Source organism: Rhynchophorus ferrugineus, unplaced genomic scaffold, assembly GCF_030347505.1.
Source record: "Rhynchophorus ferrugineus isolate W39M unplaced genomic scaffold, kcgeb_rfMv2 rfM8, whole genome shotgun sequence".
Classification (NCBI taxonomy): domain Eukaryota; kingdom Metazoa; phylum Arthropoda; class Insecta; order Coleoptera; family Curculionidae; genus Rhynchophorus; species Rhynchophorus ferrugineus.
Genome location: NW_027472587.1, coordinates 28,098,669 through 28,123,615, shown reverse-complemented (window position 1 = coordinate 28,123,615; position 24,947 = coordinate 28,098,669). Strand labels below are relative to the sequence as shown.

General features: G+C 31.1%; 2 protein-coding genes across 3 annotated transcripts; one reads left to right on the top strand and one right to left on the bottom strand.

The window, feature by feature from the left end:
* Window positions 1–1,049: 1,049 nt before the first annotated feature.
* On the bottom strand, window positions 1,050–6,816 carry LOC143200653 (uncharacterized). Of its 2 annotated transcripts, XM_076411193.1 has the most exons (3): window positions 6,380–6,816; window positions 6,214–6,276; window positions 1,050–3,172 (listed from the first exon to the last, which is right to left on the bottom strand). In XM_076411193.1, the coding sequence occupies exons 1-3, from the start codon at window positions 6,454–6,456 to the stop codon at window positions 1,123–1,125; spliced, it is 2,190 nt and encodes a 729-aa protein (XP_076267308.1). In that variant the 5' UTR covers window positions 6,457–6,816; the 3' UTR covers window positions 1,050–1,122. The 2 variants fall into 2 exon arrangements, with proteins under 2 accessions (XP_076267308.1, XP_076267309.1); XM_076411194.1 differs by lacking the exons at window positions 6,214–6,276; window positions 6,380–6,816 and adding an exon at window positions 5,516–5,571.
* Window positions 6,817–7,107: 291 nt separating this feature from the next.
* Window positions 7,108–18,935, top strand: LOC143200656 (asparagine synthetase domain-containing protein CG17486). The gene is made up of 7 exons (XM_076411198.1): window positions 7,108–7,261; window positions 7,323–8,199; window positions 11,930–12,055; window positions 14,335–14,549; window positions 14,638–14,721; window positions 18,389–18,546; window positions 18,603–18,935. Exons 1-7 carry the CDS (start codon window positions 7,199–7,201, stop codon window positions 18,781–18,783), a joined length of 1,704 nt encoding a protein of 567 aa, XP_076267313.1. The 5' UTR covers window positions 7,108–7,198; the 3' UTR covers window positions 18,784–18,935.
* The last annotated feature ends 6,012 nt before the right edge of the window (window positions 18,936–24,947 follow it).

The following is a 24,947-nucleotide window of genomic DNA, read 5'->3' as shown; positions in this document are numbered from 1 at the left end:
TTTCTTACAAGTAATTTATGTTTTTATTCGTTTTTTTCAATTGTTGTTATTGGTGATATTGGTAATAGATTTAGTAACAAAAATTACAGAAATGTTGTGACGAATATAAAATAACACTGAAAAATATGCAATATATATTGTCCCAGTATATAAATTTTAATTGAAATATTTATACTTATGATAATCTATCTTTTAATATTTACAGAAACGTATTAAAACTAATGGGAACACTACATATTTGCCTGCAACATTTTACCTTGATTTCTTCCTTTTAGTTGCAAAATGTTTTCATAGTTGAAAGTTCAAAGTCGAATATTGTATAGGAGAATAATAAAACACAATATGTTATTTTAACTTTATTATCAGATATTAAAACAGATAGAGTGTATTCAAAGTTTATTTATATATGCGTCATCAATATGTTTAATGTATTGCCTGGCGCCATTTGTAAATTCGTTTTAGAATCAGACAATATTTTCCTTCTCATTTTATTCTAGTTAGAAAGAGACACAATGCGGTCTGATTAGTTCGAACACGTACACGAATGGGCCTGTTAAAGTCGTCGGCTGTCAGACGTGTACAATGTAGTAGCAGAAGAAATAAAAAATACAGTGATATCAAGATGATTTAACAAGTAAACACACCATCGAAGGAAACAAGAACTAAACGTAAAAAGGTATATATGCTCTCGAATGAAAATAAAATACATTACTTTGATATATAATTGTTAATTAGGTGGATCAGATCTCCAGGGGGTACCACTACATACAAAACGCGCCTAACCTACAAACTATTATATCTGTGTGTACAATAGATGTACTATAATGTAAAATAAATTATATTTGATAACTATTTTTGTTTAATTATTTTATTTAGATTAGAATTTTGTTGTACTCCAAAGCCAGACTAAACTAAAACTTAGAGTTGGTGCGACGTTTTGAAGCCATAAATTTCGATGACGCATATACAAATAAACTTTCAAAAGACTATAGTTGTAAATGTTTTCAAAGTTGAATAATGTATGGGAGAATAATAAAACACAGTATGTTATATTTTAACTTTATTATCAGATATTAAAACAGGTATATTTGATTAAACTATTCTAATAAAAATTATATTACTCTAACTAAAATCAAAATCACTCTCATTCGATACTTTACTGACGTTCTGCTTCACGCTTTCCGTATCTGTATCCAACATTTCCAGGACATTGGCCGTCTTCACTTCTTCCTCAGGATTAACCTGTTCTGGAGCTTCTGGTTCCGGTTCTGCAGGAGTTTCGGCCAGGTTCTCCATGTTTTCACCATCGGGTTGCTGAGGCTCGTTGGCTTGATATTGATCGTATTGTTCCGCATCAAATTGCGCTTGCTCCTGCTCCGTGTAATTGTAATATTGCTGCTGAGACTGATCGTACTGTTCTCCGAAGTATTGCTGTCCGTTTTGATCATAAACAACCATGACCTGCCCGTTTTCGTCGTACTGCGGAATCATTTGTCCCGATTCGTCAAACTGAGGTTGAACAATTTGTCCGTTTTGATCGTAAAACACCTGTTGCTGGTACTGATTGTACTGATCGATCAACTGGCCGTTCTCGTCGTATTGAACGGGCTGCCCATTTTGCTCATACTGAAGGGACTGCTCCTGATCGTACAGAGCACTCTGATCATCGTACTGGGCTAGTTGTTCTTGACCTGGCTGAAGCGACTGTTCATAATCCACACCGCCCTGATCGTATACCATCTGCTGATTGTTGTTGTCATAATATACTTGTTGGACAGGATCTGGTTCTGCTATAACTTGATTCTCCTGATCGCGATCATCTTTTTGATCAGGTTGTGGTGTATCATTGATTGATTTTTCTTCAACAGGTGGATTATCAACTTCATCATCATCACATTTTTGAACTGGAGGTTGTTCAGCATCAGCAGTTTGATCAACACCGGTAGGTGATATTTCTGGATTATCACTTTGATCTTGGTCGATTTCGAGATCTTGGGGAGTTGAGAACTGATCGTTCTGAATATATTGTTGATTGATCGCAGATTCAATCGGTTGAGCTTCAACTTCCGAGTTAAACGTGACGTTTTCGGGATTTTTGGTTTGTTCCTCAACTGGATTTTCGAGTTTAGCTTGATATTGGGATGTTTCTTCTAGAGGATTTATTGATTCCTGTTGATGGAAGGCCATTTCCGTGACTGAAGCTCCAATTTGAATTTGGTCCTGGTGTTCAAGAGTGACATTCACAGTTGGAGTCTCTTCTCCTTCCTTTTCAGTGTCTAAAATTACTGGGCGAGGTTGCTCGTTGGAGATATCTGAGTAGGTGTCTTCAAACAGACCTCGAGAGCTCTCAACCAGTTTAAAGGAGCTTTTTTCTGGTGTTTCATCGAGGATGACGTTTTCTGGATATTTTTCTGTAGGCTCTACGAGCTCCTGTCTCTCCTCGTTTTTATTAACAACTTCATTTTGTTTCCTACTCTGTAGCAAGATCTCGGTTTTATTAAAAGTTTCTTTTTCTTCCTTTTTACTAGGAGAGTATATTTCAGGACTTGTATTCTTGTTATTATCGGGCACCAGTCTTGAGTCAGTTTTATCGACAGCGTCATCAGATTTTTTATTACTTGGTAAAATATCACTTTTGTTGTAATACCTAGAGTAAATCGAGTTCATGATGTCGTCAGCTATGACGGTGGCTTGGTTGGACGTCCCCGCCTGATAGTCGTTACTCCAAATTGGACTTTCCTCGCTAAGCACCTCGTCTCTGCATCGTTGACTGGACAAGTTCTGCAGATAGTGGTCTAGGATCTCCAATTTCTCGTTATGGGACTCGTTATCTTGACATTTCGACAGGGAAGGTCGGTCAAAGAGTGAAGACTGAATGTCCATGGTTTGGGTCGCTTTATCTGGGTGATAGGAAGGTAGGTCTCTGCTCCGGCTACGTTTGATCGGTGGTATCATTTTGGAATGTGATCGGTGGTCGCACATCCTTTGTAAATAAATCTGGTACTGTTTCCGGAGCTCGTCGATTCTTTCCGTTTTGGCCGAGAGCATGGAAATCCTCGTCTCTACGCGTTCCAAGTTTCGGATAATTTGTTCGTTTCTGCATTGTCGTTTTCGGTCTTCTTCCAGGAACTTCTTATATTGGGAACGCAACCTCCTATAGTGCATTTGCTCTCTGAAATTATTTATAATAATTACACACTTTTATAACAAATAAGTTAATAATTTGTCATTGCCAACAAACTCATTCAATGACTCAATGCTGATTGAATAAAGACAAATTATAGCTCGCTTAAAAGATTACAGTCCAAAAAACACCCCAACATATTTATCATATTTTGTTTTGTATGGATGTCACAAGGATGTCAAGAAAGGCTCGACGGGATTGAACAATTGCTTGTTCATTATAACAGATCAATTGAAAAGTCATCAGCTCCCAATAGTTAACATCGATCCAAAACATAATTGATTAATAAGAGTATATGAACTGACAGGTCCCCGGCCTGACACATAGATGGCGCTACTAGAATTAAATCCATATGTTTTTTTAGTTAGCCCTAACCCTCAAAAGAGGCGTATATAAATTTGACAGCTGTCCGATCATTAGTTTCTGAATTATAGCATTTTGAGTGAAGACTTTTGTTATTGGTAAAAATATGCATGAAAAAGAATTTTGCGTGTTGATAAAATATTGTTTTTTGATGGGAAAAAATACAATTTGAGCAAAAAATTGGCTTGATGCCGAGTTTCCGGACACTCTCAGGAAAATCAACCATCAATCAACATTGTTATATTAAGTTTAGACATGGTAAAATGAGCAACGAAAACGGTGAATGCAGTTGACGCCCAACACAGGTTGTTACTGACGAAAACATTTAAAAAATCCACAAAATGATTTTAAATAACCGTAAATTGAAACTGAATAAAATAGCAGACATTCTAAAGATATAAACTGAACGTGTACATTTGGCTCTGAGAAAGCTCTGTGCAAAGAAAAAAAAAGAGCTAACTTTTGACCAAAAACAACGACGAGTTGATAATTCAGAGTAGTGTTTGAAGATGATCAAGCGTAATAAACCCGAGTTTTTGCGTCGATATGTGACAATGGATGAAACATAGCTCCATCATTTTACTCCGAAGTCCAATCGACGGTCATCCGAGTGGACTGCACACGATGAATACGCTCCAAAGCGTGGGAAAAAGCAACAGTCGGCTGGCAAGATTATGGCGTGCGTGAAGAGAGAAAGAAAGAAAGAAAATGGCCGCATTTGTAGAAAAAGAAAGTGCTGCTTCACCAAGACAATGCACCGTGTCACAAGTCAGTGAAAACGATGGCAAAAATCAATCAATTGGGCTTCGAATTCCTTCCTCATCCGCCGTATTCCCCAGATCTGGCCCCCAGCGACTATTTTCTGTTCTCGGATCAGAAAAGAATGCTTGCTGGGAAGAAATTTTCGTCGAATGAAGAAGTGATCACCGAAACTGAGGCCTATTTTGAAGCAACGGACAAATCATACTACAAAAATGGTATCGAAAAGTTGGAGGGTCGCTATAATCAGTAAATCACCCTTGAAAGAAATTATGTTGAATAAAAAAAATTATTTTGCCAAAAAATGTGTTTTACTATGGTAGGCCGGATACTTTTCAATTGACCTGTTACTTGAACTTAACCAAACCACTAACCCGACTTTCAATTGCAAACAGATGATTAAAAAATGACCAGAATTGATTAGTAGAAAAGGCGTTGTCGTTCATGACGTCAAGACAACGCTATTCCATATACATCTTTAGTGATTTGGCAAAAATTGAGAAAGATTGGCTACGAAGTTTTTAAACATCCACTTTATAGTCCGGATTTTACCCCATTTGACAACTATTTATTCCAGTCTTTACAATCTCAATGCTGTAAAGCTGTTTTTGGAATTAAAAGAAATTTATGAAATTCATTAGGTTCAGTTTTTCATCCAGGAATAAATTTTACAACAATATAATTATTGTTTTATCAAGAATGTAGCAAGGTCATAGATCAAAACGACAATTATATCGTCGATTAGTGTTTGAAATTTGTATGAATAAGTTCACTTTGAAAACAAAACAAAATTACTTTTCCCCAACCCATGATTATATTTTATATTTAAATACAGGAAATATTTTTTCACACTGCTTATATTAAGATAATGGGTTATTAATATGTTTGAATTCTAGATAAATCTGATTTGTCAGACCTGGAGATTTCATGTCATTGTGGCCAACTATTTGAAAATTGTTCAAAAATATCCGTTTGCAAAAAATTTAATCCATTATTAAAGAAAAATAGTTAATCACATCTCACCTGATTGAATAACGTAACTAATATTCAACTGTCAATTAAGTGTTTTTAATCATCATAGTAGTGATGGTAAGGCTGTTAAGATAAAATAATATAAATATTATACTAATTGTGTTGTCAAATAATGATACGCCATATTTCAAAATTAATTTTTTAGTTTCCAGATATAAACAATTCAATTTTTCTCACCTCGGAATGTTTATCCCTTTTAAATAATAAAAAATTGCTGTGACATGTCATCCGCATGATGAACAACCTCAAATTATATGGACACAATAGACAATTCATTATTTAGTATGACTGGTGTAAAAATACTCACAAAATGAAAGAATACATTTTTAATAACAAAGCATAGAATTTATACAAAAAAAATCTCAAAATTAAATGGCATACCTTATATATCAAAATGATTATGTATAAATTTATTTACTTTAGCAATAAAATATATATACAATAATTAAAAGACAAAATGATTATAAATATTAAGTTTATAAATAAAAATGTGATACATAGGCAACTAAATAAATAACCAAGAAACAACAAAAAAACAATAATATATTTTCCATTGTAAATATTCCTTAAACCTTTTTTTGCGGCCTTTTTTCAAATATAATAATAAATTATCCCATTACTTTTAGAAAATTCATTCATAAAACCAAATAATTTTATATTTTATATTTTTTATTTTTTATATTTTAATTCATGTGTTTTCACTCTAGTAATCCATACAATTTTGCAATACTAATTATAATGCATATTACATACTGTGCTGAGAAGAGATGTATGTACAATAGAAAAATATATATAACTCTAACTTTTAACAATTATAATTAATAATAAAAACAGCATAACGCAATACTAATAAATAATTTTAAAAAATTACTTACTCTTCTTTGGCGACTAATACCATATCATTGAATTTCTTTTCCATGATAAAGCGCTGTTCCTCACTAAAACAATGAAATTTTACTTTAATTTAAACTTCTGTTCTAACGTAAAACTTTTTACGATACAAACAAAACTACCTACATATATCATTAGTTATTAACTTACCTTTTCTTTAATTTTTCCTGTAAATCCACGAATCTTCTATAGTAATCCTCTAATGTGGAACTGAACTTCTTTTCCATCGCTTTTCCTGTTAAATTTCCTTTAACCCTTCATGAAAATGAAGTTTCCGAACACAGACTTTCGGACGCGTCAAATTATACGAGATAATTAAATTTGAAACGGTGCGTCAAAATAACGCAACACTTGAAACATGCGCGTTGCTTCGGTTGCGGCATATCCATTAAAAAAACAAGGGTGATATTTTAATTACCTTTATCGTAGATTAGACGGTAATTGCGGGGGAGTAACGAGTAACTTTTAATTTATTGCGTGTAGATAGTGATGATTAAAGTGTTCTTATCAGTTGGGTTACAGCCTATAGCGATTTTTAAATCCACAAATTGAAACTGACTAACACACGCCACATTTCAGCGGTAACTGATCTATAGCTAATATTTTTCCTGGTGGTCTCTAGCTAGACTGACTCAACTTTATAACAAGCTTTTTGTTCTACAATCAATAAAAGAAAATTTCGATGTAGCTTTAATATTTTAAACATTATCAAGACACGCGAATCCCGTACCAGGATAAACAAGGATTATCTTGACCTTCTGTTATATCATGCGAAGGCTCATGGAAGCAATCGATAGAGAAACAAGACATTAAATATTAATGAACCCAAAATAGAATAAGTTTTAATCGCAGTTTGGAAAGCAATGTTGTGATAAGATTAATAATCCTCCATTAAATAGAACTCGGCAACCAACAAAACGCGTGGACTTACGCAGAGATGACGCATAACCTTATTTAAAAGTCTTAAGGATGTGCGGAATTTTTTGTGTCCTAAACAATTTCTCCAATAATTGTGATAATTTAATTAGTCAGGTAATTAGTGATTGATGGGTTAAGTTGTTGTATTCCCAGGGGTAAGCGGATTTCTTTTCAGTTAAAATTCGAACAAAATATCAAAAATAGAGGGCCAGACAGTTTCAATTTTCAAGTGTTTTCTACAAATGATTGTTCGTTAGCTTTTGCTGGTAGTGTGCTGTGGCTACAAGGGAAGAATTTAACTCCACAACCTCTGGAAGATTCGGAATCAATCTTTATTTACAATGGTGATATTTTTAATGGATTTGATGAAGCAACACAGAACAATTTTGGTGACACCAAACTCTTCCACAATTTCTTGAAGGAAAACATCAAAAACGACACCTTAGACGAATTATATAAAGTTAATGGGCCTTATGCATTCATTTACCTGGACAAGGCCAAAAAGAAACTGTATTTTGGTCGCGATATTTTTGGCAGAAGAAGCCTACTACTAGGTAAAAATAAAGAAGGGGACACATTAATTCTGACGAGCGTAGCGAAACGCAAAACTGAATTCGATTTTATCGAGGTGCCTTCAGTGGGTACATTTTGTTATGACATCCAAAAGAATAGATTTGAAGTGTACTGTTGGCAGCATAAGAACAAAAACTATTTCAGTAAATTAAAGGATTTCGAGTCATTCTTATCCACAGAAATTGGAAATGTTTTTCAAAGAGAGGATGACAAGCCATCTAATGATATTCGTGCTTTTGAAGAGAACGAAAACTTGAAGCTTTTAAAAAGTCTGAAGGATACTGGCCTAAATGAGGAAGGGAATACTGTACTGGATCAGCTGCTAAATTCGAATTTGTGGCTAGACAATGTCAAGTTGTTGCAAAAGTATTTGGAAGGTGCTATACAGAAAAGAATATCTACTCAGCCTAGATATTGTAGGAAGTGCATACAGAACAAGGACAATTGCAATCATGCAACCATTGGCATCTTATTTTCAGGTAAGATTAGAAAATAAAATAAAACTAAATTATTCCTGAACTTTAATCATCATTATTTTTATTGCTCTGTGCTATTTACATCATCTGATGAATACATAATATTAGTAGTATCGTCATTTCCTCCACTTCCAAATTCTAATGAATGGTTTTTTAATATGTGAGTCATATTTGATCTGTACTAGTGGTCATTCATATTAATGATTAATGATGTTTGTGTACACTTGTTTTCTAATTGAATTAAATTTCAGTATGGCAGTGTAAACAAATATAATCTTAAGATAATAATTTTAATTATTAATTAAAGATAATATAAATGTTAAATTATATCTATATACATTTTCATGGTGAAATATTACACCACACTCTTGAATTCAATTGGTCTGATTACATTACATATTACACTGATTGTTATTACTAATATTATAGCATTTAAATATGTAAATCAACCGATTAATGAAAGTATCTAGAAATTTCTTAGCAATTATCGATCTGACGTAAAAGGCTCTTCATTTACTTTGCCCAACCCTGAGCAATTTAACCAAATTTGGTCAAGGTCTCTCGCGGATACATATATAGCTATAGCTATAACGTTTTGTTAATGTTAAGGCATTGCCTGTGTCTTTGAGTTGGAATACGTTGGAGTTCGAAAATAATGTCAATAATTTTACTTGTTTTCGAGCGGGCAAAACTTTCTCTTTATGACCATCAATGGCTCGAAAATAAGGAATTTCAGGAATTCAGATTTCTATATTTGTCGTTTTTATTCATCTATTTTTCAACAAAATTTTATGTTATATTTTAACTTCTTCAGAGGTATTTTTTTATCTAGAATTTCTATTTAAACGTTTAAGTTAAACGAACCCTTTATTCAGAAGCAACATTTTGTTATATTAAATTATAAGTATTAGTTTATGTATGAAATACTGTCTAGTCCATTGCAAGTATTGAACGTCTCAATGAGTAATTTTAAGTTGCAACAACATACAAATACCTTTATATCACAACGTTATCGTCATGTTCATATCAAAGCAAGCAAATAAAGTTGTAAATTACATATTACATATAAGGCAATTTTGATATAAAGTTTTTTTAATGATAATTGACTTTTTGTTTTTGTTTTATCGAGTGCTCCATGAAATTTTTGAGAATATATATATTCAAGAAACTTACTTTGCAGTGAATTTATTTTCTATATTTGCTTCACGTTCTTTAATCATAAAATTTTCGTTTGAAAATATTTTTAACGTTTTATAATTATTTATAATGATAATTTAGAAAAATTATAAACAGATAAATATAATTAACTTAATAATATATAAACATTATATAATTTTATATAAGAATGACAATAAAGTTGTATTTTTATCTTGATCTTAGTATGGATTGTTGGAACAAAACATTTTTCAAAATTCACCTTTATCAGTCCAAGGCTGCTTTGATGATCTGGCCAATTTTTTTGTTTGGGAGAATCTTGTTCAGCGATTAATTGCCCTTAATCACTTTTTTATTGTTAAATTTGACTTTCTCAATAATATGAAACCTTATGTTTAATATTGTGTATTAAAAAATTGAAATTCTGTTCGGTTATGGAACCTGGTTAATATGGCAGATGGGTTTCTATAAAGAGCTTCATAAACTTTGCATGATACGATTTTGCAAATGATTGGAGGGCGTTTTGTTACTTCTATAACCAGCTTATATATGAAGTTGTCCACTCAAACGCATTTATTTTCATTTACAGCGATGTCTCATGATGCTTTACTTTTGCCCCAACATTTTTTGGATTCGATGCCAAATTAACTGTGTTAAAACCGCTTTCAACAGTTTGTTTTACCTGTATCAGCTTTACCTTGTATTCTTAAAAACCATCATTGTTCTCTAATTATCAAATGACATTTAATCGACTCAAAACTGAAATGGAAGAAAAGAAATATGTGATGCTGATACAAAATTAGTAACATTTAAATATTATGTTGCTAATATATGTCCAATCTTTTGATATGCCGTTTTAAATCATACAATTTTACATTATTTAATTTGTGAGGTTTTCTTTAGGATGTAAAAAACTTGTTTATACCCCATTTGATATGTAATATTTGATATTTGGAAGTATTTTGTTAGAAATATATTCACAGTGAAGAAAAATGTTAGGGAAATGAACACCACAGGTGATTTGGCAATAATCTTTATAATATTTCAGTAAATTATCAATTCTTTGTTCTATTTTATGAATAGCTCGAAGAATTTTTTCTTTAATATTATCATTTATTTATTCATTTACTATTATTGAAGCAATGCCAGTTCTTAACATATTCCCATGGAAATATTTCAACTGTGTCAAATTGCATTTGTGCGCTAGTCAAGGAAAATATCCATAATAATTGATAAAGCATATCACTGAACTTAATACGTAAGATTGTTGTCGAACTGGTGTAAGAACAATTAATTAGCATGTATATGCGACTCATTCTGCTTACTAGGGGTGCCGGTCTAAAAAAATATAGATATATCGTATAAAAAAAATATATTTTTTTTACAATAACAGCGATATTTTAAAAATTACTTTAAAACTAAGTTCCAAAATACACTGAACTTTGAAAATCAAGTACCAATTTAATAGTGTTTTGTATAATATTTAACAAATATCCTTAATTTAAATATCGGCTGAAAAAAATATCGATATACCGGTCAAAAACATATCGTCAAAAAATATCCAGATTTTTTGGCCTACCTGCTGCTTAACTATAACAGTTACTGTTTTCAAAATTCGAAAGCCAGGCATTCTTTCAAAATGTAAGAACCTTTTTACCACTACATATGTAACAAGTCAATTGAAAAGTCCCCGGCCTACCATAGTAAAACACATTTTTTGGCAAAATTAGTTTTTTTTTATTCAACATAGTTCCCTTTAAGGGTGATAGTCGCTGGGGGCGAGATCTGGAGAATACGGTAGACGTTGTCTACCGTCTACGTACAACTCGTCGTTGTTTTTGGTCAAAATTGAGCTCGCGCGGCACGCACTTTGCACAGAGCTTTCTCATACCCAAATATTCGTGAATGATATGATGTACACGTTCAGTTGATATCTTTAGAGTGTCTGCTATTTCATTCAATTTCAATTTGCATTCAAAATAATTTTGTGGATTTTTTAATGTTCTCGCCGGTAACAACCCCTTTTTCACGTCTTTTCACCACATCTAAACTTAGCATTAGCAATCCTTGATGATTGATTTTTCTGGGACAGTGTCCGGAAACTCGGCATCAAGCCAAGTTTTTGCTTCTACTGTATTTTTTTTCCTTCAAAAAGCTATTACTTTTTATCAATTTTTTTCACAATAACAAAAGTTGCTTCACTCAAAATGCCATAATCCACAAATTAATGATCCGACAGCTATCAAATTTATACACGCATCTTTTGAAGGTTAGGGCTAACGAAAAAACATATATGTGTCAGGCCGGGGACTTATTTGTTAATATTATGTGCGATAGGGATTTATGATAAGAAATTTCAATGTGTTTATTATGTATTCTACTGAGTGTTGTTTAATGGTACTACACGTTTTTCCGTTTATAATTTAAAATATATGATTATATATAGTGAATGGGAACTAAAAATAGTGAGAATAATCATTATAACGAACAAATATAGTAACTTATTATCGCGTTGACCTTTTATCGGCATGTACTTGTAATCAACAAATAATCTTTATCATGCATTGTGTTATTTTAGGAGGTGTTGATTGTGCTGTCCTGGCTCTGCTATGCGATAAGTACGTGGACAAGAACCGGCCTATTGATCTAATCAACGTTTCTTTCGACGAAGCTAAGAACTACCAGTCTCCCGATCGAATTTCAGGTAAATAACGCGACCATTATTGATAAGCCTCTAACTAATCTAATTTAATTTACTCTAGTTCCTAGTGGTTTCACCACTTCCAAAATATTCGTTTTGCCAAAATCATTTGGCGAAGTTCAAGGCTTTGGCTATCCATGGGTAACGTGACAACTAAGGAATTGTGTAGAAAAACATTTGTCAATGTCGTTGTATTGGATTTTATTATAAATGGAAAAGTTACATCTTAAATAATTATTTGAGAACATCTAACATCCAAGCAGTTATTTCGTATTTGTCGGGAAAGTATATCAGTTTCAAAATGTCGTGTCTATTTTTTAAGCAAGAATAAAGCTGGTTACAATTTGTTGATGTTAGTGTTGGTTATCAGAATGGCATTTGTCCATATTTTATTCATCAATAAAAGAGCTCTTTTCACATTACTCAATAATTATATGAAACCTGGTGGAGATTATCAGTACGGAAATATTTGAATAATACTATTAGCATGTCGCTTAGTGGTTGTTCTTTTGTAGTATCATTACAAATACGTGAAAACTGCCTTCTGACTGCTTTGTATCTTGGTTGCTATACATCCATCACTTCGTTTTATTAAATTTACGCAAATAAACTGTTTCATGTTGAACTAATGCCACCTGTCTGAGTATTTCATAACTTAATTTATAAAAGCAGAAAATTTTCTATTCAGGTCTATAATAATGTCATTTTCTACTTTCTCCTGTCTTCAATGTCTTTCACCAAACCATAAAAGACTTCGTAGTACTAAATTATCTACTAGAGTTCAGAGCATGGATTATCAAAAAAAAAATTAAATAGGCTTAAATGTATCTTTTCAAAGGCTTAATTATTTTTAGAACTCTCTCAGGAGCTGACATTAACAGAAGCTGAGATTGCTTTTACTACATCCTAACATTTTCTGATACTCTGTGGCTGTAGAATTGCAGGACTCTTCCAGGTATCTTACTCGAATTTATATTCATCAGAATATTTTCCATAATTTTCTACAATTTTTTTCCTCTTTCTATCGAAAGAATGATGTTGGTTTGGCAGCGATCCAATCAATTCATTGTCGCGCTTTCTATACAGCATTTCGAATCTAAATTTGAAGTGCTGATCAAAAGGCCTGGTGAGTACGCTGGATGCGACAGAACTTCCAATTGGAGATGCACCAGTGTATCCTTCAACAATTTGTTCAATTAAATTGGTCTGAGTAGTCACTGCACTTTGTTGATTCCAAAGATGAAACAGCAAGACTTTATGACCATTAATATTCATATTTAGTGTCGATATTGATGACTCTCCTGGACAAGCGTTATGATTTTTTGGTCTTGAGATTGTCATAATAGATCCATATTTCATTACAATACACCAAGAAAAAGTTTGTTCTATTTCGAGTTTTTCCTTCCTTCAGGATACTTTCTATCGCATATCTGAAAACAGTTGTTTCAAGCTGCCTTAAGTTCTTTAGGAGTCAGATTTGGGTTTTCGTACGATAAACAATTCAATTCACTGCTTTTAAAGGGTTGAAACTAAGAAGAGTCTAAAAGTGTTTGAAGGGTTTAGGTAGCAGATTTCCTCAAATCAAACAACAAAATTACTGAATAATACTAAATGAAAGACCAATAATCAAAATACATGCAAATGCTTAACAGAAATATAAAAATATTTTTATAATCATATATATGAAGGCAACACGAGACAATCTACAGCTGTTTCTACTTCATTGTTCACTATGGAATTATTTAAGCTCCATTCGCAATCCCAACAACCTATCTTAGTTAGAATTTCGTTATCATTTAATATCTTCGGACATTCTTGCCTTCGGCAACAGAACACTTTCGTTTAAAACGGTACATATAGTCACGTTATCTATGGTTTACATATAATATAGATTTAAAAGGATAAGTTAATCAGAATTTGAACTGATTCACTGTCTCCTAACACATATTTCTGTATGTATTTTACTATATATGTACAAAAAAAAACATATTTCTAAATACATATGTTATAAGTATTTGAATATGCATTTTAGGTTGCATGCTTATAGTATATAAGCAATTTTGTGGACAATAATCTGTTAACTTAATTTCAATAGCAATTGCTTAAATGTAATGTTTATTTCATATCGAAGGTAAAATAATTATTCGCACAGTATTTTTGCATTGTATCTCATATACTTACAGTATTATACAATTAACCATCTCAGCTAATTTATTTATTGCAAGATCGTTTATGTATTATATATATATATACATGCATATGACAATGGTGTAATCTTTCAGGACGGCAAACTTTGAAGGAATTAGAAACCTGCTGCCCCAACAGAAAATGGAACTTTGTCGAGGTCAACGTGACCAAGGACGCGCTGGACAAAGAGCGAGAGGTGCATATAGGCGATTTAATTTATCCGTTGAATACGATACTGGATGATAGTCTAGGTTGCGCATTGTGGTTTGCAGCTAAAGGGCAGAGCAAGGAGTACGTGACCCCATGTCGGGTGTGTATTACATCCACCTGTGGTATAGGAGATAAAATAACCATTCACCCTATAAAATAACTAATGATTTATAATTGGACATTTTTAGGTGTTAATTGTTGGTATGGGCGCTGATGAATTGTTTGGAGGATATATCCGGTACAGATTTGCTTTAAAACGGTATTCTTGGCAAGTAAGTTAAAAATACATTACATAATTCTGAAAATTGAGTTCTTTTGTTATGCATATATTTTTATGTTATATATGTTTTCTCAGTTTTCTTGTCTGTTGTTCTTATCTTTGTTGATTTTATTATTTCGATTGAACAATTATAAAATAGGCTAGACCTTTAGTGGAAAACATACGGAACAGCTGCAGAATGCTCCAAAAAGTCAGACATTTATTACAGGATTTTTAAAAAGACTATTCTTTGAAGTAAAATATATCAAAAAAAAGTTATACAAACATGTTATAAGGGAGGATTTTACAAGTATTCGAGAAGATTTTTGTTTAAGGATGCTCTCGTTCTCGATATTTAATAAAAATGGCTTTTTGTGTCTCATGTATTATAATAAATCCTTTACTGGAAATTCTATAACACCGTAAAGAAACCGACGGTATTATCCCTGTATTGTATTGTGGATGTCTCAAAACTTCCAAGCTCTCAATTTTTGTGAGAATTGAACAGTATGAGTATTTGTATATGTATGAGTATAATATTGCATATTTTGGATAATAGAATGGGCACTTAGACACTGGCTTTTTTTATTATTCAATTCACACTGTTTTTTTTTTTTCAATTTCCGGCTGTAGTATCACTAGTAGTAAAGTTGAGAATCAATTGGAGGTAATTCATGGTAAACTTAACATAGCATCAACTTTTTCAGCGACAATTCTGACTTTGTACAGTTGCGGCAGCTTACCAATCTCTTGCCCCCGATCTTTGATGCTTCCTAGCGTACATAGTGTATCCAGATCAATTAATTCATCCAGACAGTTCGATAAAACTGCTTATATGGTATTTAAGACGTCAATTCATAGCTAATAACTTTTTTGTTAAATTTTGGTGAATGCGCAGGGTCAAATAGACAATTAACCACAAATAATGTCATAGAAGCTTCATTAATGACTCCAGTGACTGCTAAACTAGTCAAATATAATTTCTTTTTTAAAACACTAATCAGTCACACCCCAGTCAAATACCCTCTTGTCACTTTTTTGGGGTAATATTATACTTTTGCTTTCGTAGAAATGGAGATTCTTGGACGCAAAATAAAGGAGTGATTTTCACAAGCGTCTTTTAAAGCCAATTTTACATTATTGTCCTGATTGAAGACGCCTTTCAAATCCCCTGCTTCAACGGTTTTAGTTGTTGATGGTTTAACAATCACTTTCAGCCTCACCAAATTTTATTTTATTATTATTATTATTATTATTAATTAAATTTTATTACCACCTGTATTTTATTATTCTAATTTTTTTTAATTTTAACGTAATTATCAGTAAATGAACGTTCTCTAACTCACTTCATATTCGGATCCACTATACAAGTAAGTGAAATGTAATGTAATTCTCTTTCAATTGAATTGAACCTTTAAGTTTATTGATATTAAGAATTATTTTGTTTTTCTCAACTACCTTCAGGTCTCAATAGATAACCTCAATTCAAATAACTTTGTCCTTTAACATATAACTTTAATTTTTCTTGGAGTACAGAGTACATTATTTATATTAGTTCATTAAGTACGATTATTTGGTCATTAACTTCAATATCTTTGGCAATGACATTTGTTGTTAATGAAGTTAAAGTACTACTAACAAATACCAAGATTTATATACTCGTATGTCCAAGTTTTACAATTTTTTATACTCTGAAATTGTACTAGAGAATTAATTTGTTTTGATATATTTAAGCGTTAGCTATCTTGTAGACAACCCATTTTAAAATATCTATTGGTTGTGGCTAAAATTATTCTAATTATCATTGTTATCTTCGGATTTGTGATTCCCGATAAATTTGATAAAAAGCCATTACAGTACAAAATGTAGATATTTCTGAAGTGTTTATAGCTTGTATACTATTGTTAAGTTGTTCAATTAGTTTATGGAGCACCATCAGCACGAGCAGGATTAAATTAAATGTTCTGTGTTCTGTAGGTGTCACATTCCCTAACAGTGGAATAAAAAGAGATTTGAGGATGATTCGTAAAATTTTATGTTGAATTATTACCATGGATGAAACTTGGGTTTACCACTATGATCTTGAATCAACAAAAAATGTTTATTATAAGTGGTATTATACAATTAAAGACAGTTTTTTAGGATGCAGAAGGAATTTTGTCTGTAGATCACCTCCAAGTTTATTTTTTGGATGTATTTGTGACAGAAGGAAACAATTAATTTCCATCAAAATAACAATATATAGGGAAATACAAGTACAGGATCCATATTATTCGCCGGATTTAGGTGTTTAGCTCCTTTAGTTTTTCTCGCACTTTGGATTTTCATCAAACTGCTACAGGAATCTATAAATTGGAGGACCGTTAAAATAGTGTATTGTATTTCTTGAACAACCAACCTAATATTTAAAATGGATATTGTGTTCTTTCTAAATGTGTTCCATAAATCAACAAGATTAATTTAATTGTTTTGAAGATTGCAGAGGTATTAACAAAATAAATAAAAATCACTTCAATTTATAATTATCTCGTTACATTTATTTCGAAGTTACAAAACTCGAATATTAAATATTGGTGATTAATACGACCTAACTCTCGTTTAATTCATTTTGTTGTGGAGGAAAAGTCGTTTGAATATGAAATAACTAGTTACACATATGGTAAAAGGTTATCGCACAAAATAAAATATGTGGAATTGATTAAAATATATGCATTGCGCCAAAGTATCGTCTATTAAAAAGGATCAAAATTCGAAAAGTTGAATTATTCGCAGAATATTTAGCTAACATATTCCAACCGAACGATACAATAGATATAAATCTTGTTTATCAGCCCGATGTAGCTGTAAATCTGATTTCCCCAGTGGAAGTTGCCTCATAAATTGACACCAACCTCAATCCTAAAAAGCCTCATGTAAATGATGATATTTCACATGGGTAAGACCTGCCACGAAAGTATACAATAAAAGCCACATATATTCAATGCTTGTTTGAGACTGAAGCATGTTCCGGAATGTTTTAAGTTTTAAGATACTCTCAACTTGATTTAAAACAAAAATGATTGGATTGTCAGTCAATCATAAAACCGAGAAGAGCTGCACAATGATCTCGAAATCAAATGGATATACGAAGTGATCTAAGATTTCGCCTTTAAACATGAAATAAGGTTGCTAAATCACAGCAACGTGGAAGCAATACATCTACTCATAACTAAATTTGCTTTATTATATTGAACGCCACATCTGTTTTCAAAAAATGTTCGCATCATTGCATCTACTACTGTATTGAAAGGCAGTGAAGAAACATATCCTTGGCAACTCCGGCTAGGGTCTCAAATAAATTTGACAAATCATTCCGCACTAGCATATAGCTAATGGAACCATCATAAGAACCTGAAGAACTTTAACAATTTTTATGGGAATATGTTCTTTCAAAATTACCTAAAGTGAGGGCTAGTGTACACAGTAGACAGTCGCACGCTTTCCACATCTAATACCTCCCACCATAAACTAGCATTGTGCAAGCATCTTATCCACACCGTGATTGCATTTGTTTAATTTGATTGACTCAAATCATTAGTTCCCCGAACTTTATTCATTATATGTGATAGCTAATACTTAAGAACATATTTCTATTGTATTCCTCAATTATTTTTGTTTTAACGTCATATGTTTTTTTACAGGGACTGCAAAATTTACTTGACGAAGATTGGCAAAACTTGCCTTATAGAAACTTAGGTCGAGATGATAGGGTGGTTTCCGATCATGGACGCCAACTGAGAACACCCTACTTGGACGAGAATGTCGTGGAGTTTCTACGCAAGCTGGAATGCTGGGAGAAGTGTGTTTAACAAATTTCCCCCGCTCAGGGAAGCTCTACAATTTACCCTTTTACAGGACATACCCTTCATCAGATTTGCCTTTAGGAATAGGGGAGAAAATTCTCCTTCGGTCGTTAGCTTACCACCTAGGCTTGAAACAGGCGGCTACACTGAAAAAGAAGGCCTTACAATTTGGATCTAAAATAGCCAACCCCAAAGAGAACGGTCATGAAATTTCATCGAGATTGTGCTACTAATTGTTGATATTTATATTGATTTTATTATAGCATGTTATTTATTTATTTACATCAATTTTTATCCGAGCATCCGCGAATTCGCTATTGTTGAAAACAAAATTGGATTTATACTTTATAGATGCTTTATTGAAAATATATATTGCACAATTTTAGTAGTTTATTTTCAACTAGAAAGGGAGACTAACATTACTATTTTATTATTGTAGATCTTTCTGAACTATTTGCTTTATTAGTTAAGCAAGCTGATATTAAGGGATGTTATAACATCATACATGTACTTAGCACAGTTGAGATTCACAGCTATAATTTACTATTTAAACTTTAACATTATTTTACCATATGGATTACTTTGCATTTGCTACCTAGTTTGATTCATTGCAAGTGCAGAATGTTCCAATAATTTTATTACACCAACAAAAAATTATAATAAGACTTTATATACATTATTCATATCAGAGCAGAATTAGTTCAAGTAATTAATTATAACTTAATGCAAGAAAGTCAATATGATGTAAATTTCATCCAGGTATTTAACGCTAATTGGATTTACACTTTTGTTGAATTTCAAACAAATGAAAAATAAAATGCAGTGAGGTGGTTATAGATCAAGTGTTCCATGGAACTTACAAAAAATGTTACAAATGCAAGAAAAGTCATTTCCAGTTTTGATTTAATATTATTTCAGTGAAGCCGTAGGTATTTATTCAGGGAGGCCTATTGGTTATTGCTTAGACTCTACTGTAATTCGTAAATTGCAATACTTGTGTTGATGGTGTAAACATGATAGTAAGATATGGCTCGATTTCTTATAGTTTCAGTGGCCATTCACAAGTAGGAATTAGGCACTTTAAATTTGGTATATAATCTTTTGTAAATGCTTTAAGGCTGATTTATAGTTCATGTTTAGTTCTATAGCGATATCGTTAAGAATTCCAACGATTGAGCGATAGTAAGCATCTTTAACATTAAAATTTCACTTAAGCACTCTTCACCATACACGCCACATATTTTTCAATAAGCCTACATCACTTTTTTTTCTTTTCAGAATAAAAAAATCAAAATATGATAAAAATAACTTCATCTTCAAAGCGCTATAATTTTTGATTGAATAATCCAATTACACTACTTTATATTTGGAATCTCCCATGGACTGTTATCTTTTTAACTCACTATGGTATGGCGTCATTCGATACATATTACTAGAGATATACAACTTGATATGACATATATTCGGAAAAACCAAAGTTACTTCTCCCAAACCTAATATTGATCAATGAGTATTTTACTCCTATAAATTAATTGTAATGTATATTCAATGATGACCATTATCATACAGCTACAGGAATTTTTAACTTGAAAAAAAACTTAAAATTAATAATATATAGACAATTTTAAATATCTATAATTGAATATTGTATTAAATAATTCAATAAGCTTATTACAGGTAACTTGATTTATTTTGAGTAACTACCTTAAATTTTTTTAAATCTAAATTGAAGACCAACGTTTGTTAATTTAAACATCTTGATTTTTATCTTTTATACATACAATACGACTTATGATATTCATATATTAAGTATTATCAATTAAAAGGAGCAAGAAAATTTTTATATTTTCGTAAATTTGTAATTAAACTGCATAATAATTTTTTGTTTTTCATATAGCTTTCAAAAATCAAGTGCTATAAGTGCTTTTCATTCTGCCGTGATAATGAAATCTTGTTCTAAAAATAATATAGAGAAATCTTTTTCGATAAAACCAACAAATTGTTACTAATAATAGCGATTATAATATGTCTATTAATAATGATTTATATTCAGGGATTAGTAAAATGTTAAAAAATATGGCATTAAATTACAGCTTATTCTATAATTCTTTGCACCTGATCATCCTATTACTGAGATTTACATATAATGTTTAAACTGCATTTAATTTAGATGAGATAAGTTGAAAACAATTGTTTTTAAATTATGAAATGAATTACTATTGGATAACAAATTAAGATTAACATCAGTTAATTTTAATACGAAAAGAATATATTAATTTTTGTTGCTATATTAGTTTATTAAGTATTATTAAGTTATATTAGTATTATTAAGTTAATTTTACTTTTTATCGATTTTAGGCTTTGGTGAGTGAAATTTAAGAAGCTTTTGGTTATACTGGTCAAAAAGTTATTAAACCCGCTTAAAATATTTGTGCTGTCAATAATCAAGATGTCAGCTACGACTATAACAATCCGATCATCCTTGACTATTGAGGATATGGTCATAACATGAATTTTGAGGAACTAGGAAAGTGCTAATGTTGGTTTAGCGTTAACAACACAACTTTTTTAAAGAAACTAGAAAATCCAACAAAAAATAACTTAATTTAACTGATGTTGCCATATCACACATTTTTTCAGCATTCTCAGGTTAAAATATTATTAATTATAAAAGATCATTATTATATTTTTCCTGTCCCTATCTTTATGATTTATTTTATAGTATATTGCCCTTTTAATTAACAAATAGCAATAAAATTTCATGTGACTTGCTGTCTAAGAATTTTGTTATGTAATGTATTTTAATTATATATATTAAATTATCTATTTTATTGTAATTGTGTTTGTTTTCGTTTAACTTGCAATGTTCTATAAATAACTGAATGTATAGTCACTTATAAATGTTAAGAAGATTATAAACAATGCAATAAAGATAATTTGATTAACAAAGTTTTAGGACAATATGTAATGTTTAAAATATTGGAATACTACTGTTTTAAAATTGATATAGGTAAGAATAATATAGGTTAAGTCGATATTTTAACTGAAATTTTTTTTCTCTAATTTTGGGAGTAGCTTTTTTTAAATAATTAATAATGATATTTTATTTACCGACTTGAAAGTATAACTTATAGTCTAAAATTTAATAATCTAACCAAAATCAATGACAAATGTTAAAATAGTGCCATAAGAGTGTAATAAAATGTTGTTTTAACTAGTTTTATATAAAGTAGAATACTTTAATTATGAAATATGTTTAAAAATGTGTATGAATAAATGAGTTATATTTCCTATGTAGTTTAGGCTCACTTTGTTGACTTGCTGACTTTGTTATTTTATCATTTAATATCAATTTCCTCTGCGAGAGTAATAACTTCCTATAGATAAAGACAATTGTCATTCATTCCCACTGTAATTAAGTTTAGAATTGTCCGTAAAAGTATACCATAATAATATTAATTGATATATTGCTTATATATGAAGTATGAAAAAGAAGGTAAACAAAATAAATAAGATTTCTTATTTATTTTCTTCAACAAATAATTCTACAAATTGCATAGTAATTTCATAGAATATTTGAGGATATTTCGTAAGATATTCAGATAATATATTTGTACTCTGGTGTTAGTAATTGTTTGTTTTATAGTCAAACATTAATTTGTGCTGAGGATGATTAATTATATATTTTTTAGTATTTGTTAAAGATACCTACATTAAATCGTATTAGTTTATAGTTTCCGTGATACAACTATGGTAAGTATAACGAAATTTTGCTTATTTGCTTTCACTTAATTAAATTTAGATATATTTGTTGTAAACTTTAAAACTTAATATCTAATATTTCTGGATTATTTGGATATCATTATTTTGATGATTTTTTTATAAGTTATAGAGAAATTTTGTGTTATCTTGTGTTTGGTTAATTAGGACCGATTTAGCTGGTTTTATACTTTCTAAGTAATAAAACCTCAAGTGAGATTGTGTTAACAAAATATTTAACCAGTTTTATTAGTTTATCTTAGGTGGTACTCATTTTTGGTAAATATGTTTTATTAAATTAATGAGTATTAATATAATTGCAACAGTATAGACAATATAATAAAAGTTTACAATACATGTGTATTAGGATGATGACTAATTTTGGAAAACGAATTTAAAATATAATAGGCTTTTGCTATACATGTTTATTTCTAAGATTTAAATTCGCGTCAAAAAGCTCGCCACAACTTGATATCAATATGCAGTTAATAAAGAATGAAGTGCCTCGGGAAAATATACAAATGATTTATTTTGACAAGTGTCTACTACTGATAGGGACGTTTAGAATGCCCTCTAAATTTTAGGTTACCCACGTTGTCAGTTCTTGTAAATTATATGTATATTTCAATATAATGTGTAGCGAATATATTTTCTTGAATTTACAAATTAACCTAAAACATCATTTTAAACTCAACTTTGTCATGTGAATTAATGACAAGTGTCATTTATAATATACTTAGCTATCGAAAACTTTTATGAAAATATTTGAACATTCATGCATATAATTCTTTATTATAAAAAAAGAAACCAAAATAATATGTAGGATAAAAAATACAATTTATTTAGCTTCTTTAAGTAGTTTGCGTTTGAGCCTACGCACTTCACTGTCATGGCGCACATTTAACTGTTTGGCGAGTGCATTAGGATGCACTAATAGTCTTTCAGAGTACTTCGCCCCAACACTCCAAATCACACTCGTTATGGGTTCTATGGGGATATCGCGCTGAATCCGTTTGTTGGACACGTAATATGGGGTATCGACGGTGACTCGCAACACTTTATTCTGGAACCTCTGAAGGATATCTATGTTGGATTTACTAGTAGTACCCCACAGTTCAATACCATAGACACAAATGGGCCTAAGTATTGACTTATAAAGCAAAACCTTGTTATCTAATGATAATTTAGATTTACGCTCTACCAGCCAGTACATTTGGTCTAGTTTAATCCCAAGCTGTTTATCATCCTAGATATATAACTAGATTGTAGTTATTGTAAAGGCAAATTGTAGCCAACGACTAGTAACTATTTAATAAATACATTAAAAATAAATCTGGCTTATAATCTACTAGCGACCCGCCCCGGCTTCGCACGGGTGCAATGCTGATACTAAATTAAATACACTACAGAAAAAATATGAACGTTGTATATAAAAACATAGCGGCCCGCTCCGACTTTGCACGGGCATAAAATATATATGCCTATGTCACTCAATGAAAACATGATTAAAATCGATCCAGTATTTTTGGTTCATTCATTACTGCCCTTGGCCTGCACGCATTAAATTTGGAGTAAAACAATTCCTCTTCCCCTATACTTACTATGAAGATTTCCTGCTATCTTTGGAATATCTAAATTCATACAATTTTTATTACATTACACATTTTTAAACGCAAATTTTAAATTTGTAATATTTCCGAAAATATTTGTTTAATTTACATGCTGTAAGGAACCATATTGATCTATATTAATTGCACACTGTATTTAAGGTACTTAATTCGATAAGGATTAATGCCGTATTGCTTAAAATAGCTTCGTAAATAAGCCATTTTCTCACGTAAAAAGTAAACAATAAAAATGGTTAATGTGGGTTATCCTTAAAAGATAAACATATACCATCGCGGACTTTTTTGTAGACCTTTTTATGGTGTACAATACTGTAGTACATTAATTTGATCTAACTCGTAGGGTTAGGCAGCGTTTTTGCTAATTGCTAAATAAGCCTAAAAAATAGGTTAATTTACGACATCACGTTAGAAACCTCTAAAATTAGCAATGTTGCCTTAGTATATTATGCATGTATTATACATATAAACCTTCCTCTTGAATCACTCTATCTATTGAAAAAAACCGCATCAAAATCCGTTGCGTAGTTTTAAAGATTTAAGCGCACATAGGGATATAGGGACAGAAAAGGCGACTTTGTTTTATACTATGTAGTGATGAACGAACTCATTCAATTCATTCATCTTTTGTCCGAAAATTGGAAAAAGCAGTAGTTACCGATGAACAATATTTGTAATAACAACTTTTTAACGTTATGAATGAATTTCTTACTTACGAAATAATTCCGTACCTTATAATTAAATACTGCGTATCATAAAATGTTTAAAATTGAATGAATTGGCTTAAAATGTTATGAGTCTTTTCTAGGTATTATACATTTACTGTTACCTTGTCTCTGTTTGCTTTAGATTTTTACACTAAATATGTATATTTACTTAATTAATCATATCAGAATTAAATTCTATTTTTTAAAAGTATCACTATACCATAAACTTAAGATTGTTGTTCCGACATACTTAGTTTGGTACATATGAACTTATTATTTCTTAAAGATATATTATTTCTGTAGAGA

Bases quoted from the DNA above. Each gene is read 5' to 3' on its own strand.
- LOC143200653 (XM_076411193.1), bottom strand. From the start codon at position 6,456: ATGGAAAAGAAGTTCAGTTCCACATTAGAGGATTACTATAGAAGATTC. The intron at 6,277-6,379 runs GTAAGTTAATAA...TCATTGTTTTAG, and splicing joins CAGGAAAAATTAAAGAAAAG to TGAGGAACAGCGCTTTATCA. The intron at 3,173-6,213 runs GTAAGTAATTTT...AAATAATTTCAG, and splicing joins GTATTAGTCGCCAAAGAAGA to AGAGCAAATGCACTATAGGA.
- LOC143200656 (XM_076411198.1), top strand. From the start codon at position 7,199: ATGTGCGGAATTTTTTGTGTCCTAAACAATTTCTCCAATAATTGTGAT. The intron at 8,200-11,929 runs GTAAGATTAGAA...GTGTTATTTTAG, and splicing joins CATTGGCATCTTATTTTCAG to GAGGTGTTGATTGTGCTGTC. The intron at 14,550-14,637 runs GTGTGTATTACA...GGACATTTTTAG, and splicing joins AGTACGTGACCCCATGTCGG to GTGTTAATTGTTGGTATGGG.